Genomic DNA, 5,478 nt, shown 5'->3' with positions numbered 1-5,478 from the left:
TGTATATATTATGCATGTATCCATACAGTACTGTATGTTTGTGACATTTTTTTTAAATTTGCCACATTCCACGGTACATTTTCCATCTGACTCATTTTAGTATTACCAGCCTAATTGAAAAATGACCCTTTTTTCTTTTTTCATGTAATTACGACAGACTGGGCAGCTACAGTAAGTGCACACAACCACCTAGAGTGCATATGATTTTTAGGTTGATCTCATCTGCTTCGGTGGAAGCTTTCCACAGAAGGGTACATTTGCAAATTTGCTTATTAACCCATTTCTATGGTCATTAAGCCTATTTCAAGGATATGACAATTAGTTCCGCAGTTAGGTGGAGAATAAATTATTTTGTTGACATGTGATTATTAAATAAGTGCTCCTCATGTGATCAAGTGCAGGCTTTTTTTTTCTCCGTGTTTCCAATTATTCCTTTAACAAAAGATTATTCTTTTGATAGTGCTACTACTATTTCCATTCTTGCAGGTCGGTGCATTGCTACTTTACTTTTGATTTAATCATACAGGATAGGTGACTAAATGTGTTGAGAGTTGAGAAGAAACTTTTAAAGGCAAGTAACACTCATAGCAAGCCCAGTACTGTTTATCTTGCCACCACAGGAGTCAGACATGTTACACATAGAAAGTAAATTCACTTGTCGCGAATGCCCAAATGTTCTGTACTTGGCAGTTCAAGGAGTTCATAATAGGTTCACCCTGAACTGCAGTGACACATGGGCTCATAGTTACATCTCTCCCCCACATTCACTGACTCTGTGTCTCTTTCTTTCTCTCTCTGTAGTACGTGATAAATACCACTGTCACCTCCTTTCTTCCCCTTTGTTTTGTACCTTTATGAGGTAAGAGCCGCATTCCTAGCATTCAAGCAGTATCCTCGATGACTTTATGATCATGCTCACAGACGCCTTCTCTTGATTGACTTTCCGATGGACACATCCTGTCCCCCCCCAGAAGCCGCTTTCCTCTTCCTCGTCCCTGCAGCGCAGAGTCATGATCAGAGCTCTCCTTGGAGGGTAGTCCGGATACCTGTTGCACTGTTTGCTTGGCTAGCTGAATGTTTGTTTGTGTGTGTGTGTGTGTGTGTGTGTGTGTGTGTGTGTGTGTGTGTGTGTGTGTGTGTGTGTGTGTGTGCGTGTGGAAGGTGAGAGGTAAAGGAAGACCTGTTGGCCATCACGGGTTCAAAGGAAAAGTTATAATAACAGTGATGAACTATGGTTGCAGCAGCATGTCCTGTATCCTGTTGTGTCTACATGTTCCAGCACCTTGACCATGTTTTCTGAATAGAGAAGTGTTTCCTTTTTTCAACCTTTAGCGCTCTCAAAGTCACTTGTTTATGTGTGTGTGTATGTGGTTGTCGATGATAACTCATAATGTCGGTCTGTATACTGAATAGTGGTAATATAGATTGCATGTCACTGGAAAGTGCATATTCTAAATATTCAAACACAGTCACAGTGTAATAAACTAATATCAAATATATGTTTTTCCTCATACTTTAATTTTCTTTTTTTATACATATACCACTTTATAGACAACAATGTTACAATGTGTATATCTTGATGAAAAAACTAGATAGTTTCTGTTTAAATATAGTTGTAAATGAAACTCCATGGTGGTTTAAAAACTGTAATTAAAAAGTTCTGTCAATGTACATGTATGCAGAGTTTCACCAGTTTGTGCACAGTGGGTGGTCTCTGCCATTGTTCAATGTCACAATCATAAAGGAGTCTATTATTTCCCCATGAACTCTGGACTCTATATGGCAGGATTAAAAAGGGAAAAAAAGATTGTGTAAAGTGCAGGTTTGCCCCAGAGTGAGCGTGGCGCCTTAAAGGTTAGGAGATGTTTGACACCTCCTGTGTACAGTACCTTTTGAGATGTCACTTGAATAAATCCACATACATGTTCAGCACAGAATGGAAGCAAGACTTGTATAATAAGACAAATGTATTTCCAGATGCTGCTTTAAGCAGACCCACTGTTGTGTGAGCTTAAAACTGTAGATTCCTATTGCTGGAGTAGGAGTAGAGTTAAGGCATCTTTGACGCTTAATGACCTTCAATTTTTTTTTAAACCAAGATGAGTGGGAAGTGTATTATTTCTGCTGTTGTTCATGTTTTATCCTTATGAAATTGATACTGAGAAAATATTTTAAAAAATAAAACAACAACAACAACCAGACACAACTCATCTAGTTGTTTTACTACAGTGTGTCAATAGCCTTGGAGACTTGGCTGAAGACCTCATCCACTGGCAGCTCAGAGTCAACCTAGGTAAAGCAAGATCAAAATGTATTAGAATATAGGTTAGGTTTTTCACAATTCACTTTTTTTATATAACCAGAGCAGTTATACGAACCTTCCTGACAATGCCACGGCTCTCATAAAAGGCGATGACTGGCTCAGTTGCTTTGTAATACAAGTCCAGGCGTTTCTTGATGGTCTCCTCATTATCATCAGATCGGCCGCTGGTCTCACCACGCTTCAAAAGCCTCTTGACCATGGTCTCGGCTTTTGCATCAACGTAAAGCAGCAGGCAGGGCTTGCCGATCTGGGATCAAAGACATTTTGCCTCTTTGAGGTTTTTCTCCATTGTTGCAGGGGGATGAATTATAGACTAACAGCTCATGCCCTCTCCTACCTTCTTCTCAAACTCCTCGCCCTGCTTCACCTCACGGGGGTAGCCATCAATAAGAAAGCCCTTGGAGACATCAGCCTTGGCGATCATGGCGTCCTTAATCATGTCTAAGACTGTGTCCTGAAAGCAGACCCGAGACATTATGCTCAACCTTCATAATGATTTGCCACTCCTGGTAGAAAATACACTCAGGTGCCAGTTTATTATACTCCCCATTAATGTCAATGAGGGTTGGCTAAATAACAAAACGCCTCTTTGTATAATACAATACAGCTCAACAACACCACAAGCATTATAACCATCATGAAGGTAGGATTTAATGCAGGACTGTATTAGACGGCATTGGTTTAAGCTATCAGTGTAGGTGTACCAAACAAAGTGGAAAACTGAGTATACATAGTAAGAACTTACATATTTATTTAGGCCTATATCATACTTTTTTTTATGTGCACACATTTTGTTTGGTATTGTACAAGGATACAAAGACAGCAATCCTTGCTTATTAGTACAAGTTGCAAAAGACAAAAAACATTATCAAACTAACAATAAATCCAATTATACTCTCTTACCAGGGGCACAAGCTCTCCCTTCTGCATGATGGCCTGGAGCTGCTTGCCCCTTTCAGAGCCAGAAGACACCTCAGCACGGAGCAGATCCCCAGATGACAGGTGAGTGTAGCCATACTTTGCAACTATCTTCTCACACTGGGTGCCCTTTCCAGAACCAGGACCACCTGGAAGAAGAAAGACAAAAAAGCATCAGTATGGCATGAGGGCGAACAGCTGTTAGTGGTTAAAATGTATTGTGTGGTGCAAATTGAGCCAAGTGTAACTTACTCACCCACAACAAAGATGATCTTGGCATCTTTAATTTTGTCTGAAATGATCATGTACAAACAAGGTTAAGATATGTGTGATATGTCAAAAAAACAATCCAAAAAAAGACAAACACACAAACAAAAAGTAGTTGTGGTCACTAGTAAAGGATTATGGTAACAAACCATCTCGACAAAGGGTTGTAGTGGAATCAGAAGTACACGTATTTCCCATTTTTTCGTTGCAGGGCACAGTGACGCCTGTTCCACTAGGTTTGTGCTATTACTCAAACATTGTTGCCATAGCAACGGTTGTCACCTAATTATATTATGAAGCCAGGTGTAACTGTTCACAGGAAACTACAGGGAAAGTCTCAGTTATAAATCTAACACATAAAGAATTATTATTATTTTATTTTGTATTAACACACACAAACACAACTTTTGCTGTTTTCTTATCTAATGAAATGTATGAAATTAATTGTCCTTATATACTTTATATATAGCTTTGGCAATATTGTTGCTAGCAAATCATGCCAATAAAGCTAATGTGAATTTGAATTTGAGAAAAAACAAGATTTGGACTTGTTCTCAACTATATTGTAGAGGAACGTGTGAAATGATATCATATGATGATTATATTATTAAACACTGTTGTGTTATTAATTAAATTTAATATCATAACAATCTATTTTTTAGTAAAAATGGAATCTGAACGCAGATTCCATTTCTTGAAATGTAAAATAGATGACCTCCACTGTATTCTCAACACTTACCAAAAGAGGGCAGTAGAGTCTAAAGAAACACAACTCTGCCTCGGCCATATTTTAACTCCATAGGATTAATAGCCTAATAAAAACACAAATTAACATTTTCCACATCCTGATAATCATTATAAATCAGTCTCATGTGAAATGTTATTTACCTGCCATTGTGTTGCGTTAGATGAGTGTTTTCCTTTAGCTACAAGACAGAAAAGGATACAAAAAAGCAAATTAGTTCACTTCAGCAGATATTTTGACAAAGCCAAAAAGTCTAATAGAATTCAAGTAGGTTACACTGAATTTAGGGAGTCATTTTTTGCGTGGTAAACTAACATTGTGTAGTGGACAATAAGTGTTACATTACAAGGGTTCATTTCAAGGCAGGCTGATGTCACAGTCACAAAAGACAAGTGGCACTTAGTTGTTAAACACTTGATAGTTCATCAAATATTAACTTTAGAAACTCCAAATAAATTGCTTCTTTTATTGAATGGAATAGTATAGTATTTTTTGTTTATACAATTACATTTACAAATACAATGATTTCTCCAAAAGCATTTTGCGATGATACATAACTGTTTATCTATTCAGATAATCTACATTGCTGTGTTTTAAACATTCTATATTTCTGTAGTCAATATTGTGAAATACTGAATGGTATATGTGGTATGGTAACACAATCAGGCAACACTATAATGTAACGTTATCTGCTGTTACCAAGAACCCAACTTCTTTGGCAGTAGCCTGCCTTTTGTAGACTGGATACCCAACAATTCCAGACTTTCTAACTTACCTCCACCTCACAAACACATAAAAGCATCTGTAGAATTACAGTGGGGGAAATAAGTATTTGACCCCTTGCTGATTTTGCAGGTTTGCCCACTTACAAAGAATGCAACGATCTATAATTTTAATCATATGTACATTCTAACAGTGAAAGACAGAATCCCAAAGAAAATTCCAGAAAATCACATCATATGAATTTATAAAAATTGATAACCATCTGATGAGGAAAAACAAGTATTTGACCCCCTACCAAACAGCAAGTATTCTGGCTCCTACAAGCCAGTTAGTCTTTCTTTAAGACACAGCCCCAATCCCAACCAATTATCTACATCAAATACACCTGCCTCACCTCGTTACCTGTATAAAAGACACCTGTCAACACCCAAACAACCAGCATCCAACATCAGCACCATGGGCAAGACCAAAGAGCTTTCTACGGACATCAGGGACAAGATTG

General features: G+C 37.9%; 1 protein-coding gene across 2 annotated transcripts in view; it reads right to left on the bottom strand.

The window, feature by feature from the left end:
- Window positions 1-1,954: 1,954 nt before the first annotated feature.
- Window positions 1,955-5,478, bottom strand: part of ak1 (adenylate kinase 1) — a 7,110-nt gene continuing 3,586 nt past the window's right edge. The window contains exons 2-7 of one of the 2 annotated variants that reach the window (XM_046066759.1): window positions 4,397-4,434; window positions 3,498-3,533; window positions 3,227-3,390; window positions 2,661-2,777; window positions 2,379-2,570; window positions 1,955-2,289 (exon numbers count right to left, since the gene is read on the bottom strand). In XM_046066759.1, the coding sequence (XP_045922715.1) occupies window positions 2,224-2,289; window positions 2,379-2,570; window positions 2,661-2,777; window positions 3,227-3,390; window positions 3,498-3,533; window positions 4,397-4,403 (582 nt within the window). In that variant the 5' untranslated portion in view covers window positions 4,404-4,434 and the 3' untranslated portion in view covers window positions 1,955-2,223. Of the gene's footprint in view, window positions 2,290-2,378; window positions 2,571-2,660; window positions 2,778-3,226; window positions 3,391-3,497; window positions 3,534-3,657; window positions 3,777-4,396; window positions 4,435-5,478 lie in introns of those variants that run through there. The other variant, XM_046066758.1, reaches the window with a different exon arrangement.

The sequence above is a fragment of the Micropterus dolomieu genome, linkage group LG13 (assembly GCF_021292245.1).
Source record: "Micropterus dolomieu isolate WLL.071019.BEF.003 ecotype Adirondacks linkage group LG13, ASM2129224v1, whole genome shotgun sequence".
Lineage (NCBI taxonomy): Eukaryota > Metazoa > Chordata > Actinopteri > Centrarchiformes > Centrarchidae > Micropterus > Micropterus dolomieu.
The sequence above is the reverse complement of the archived record's forward strand: the minus strand, read 5'-3'. Positions and strand labels throughout refer to the sequence as shown.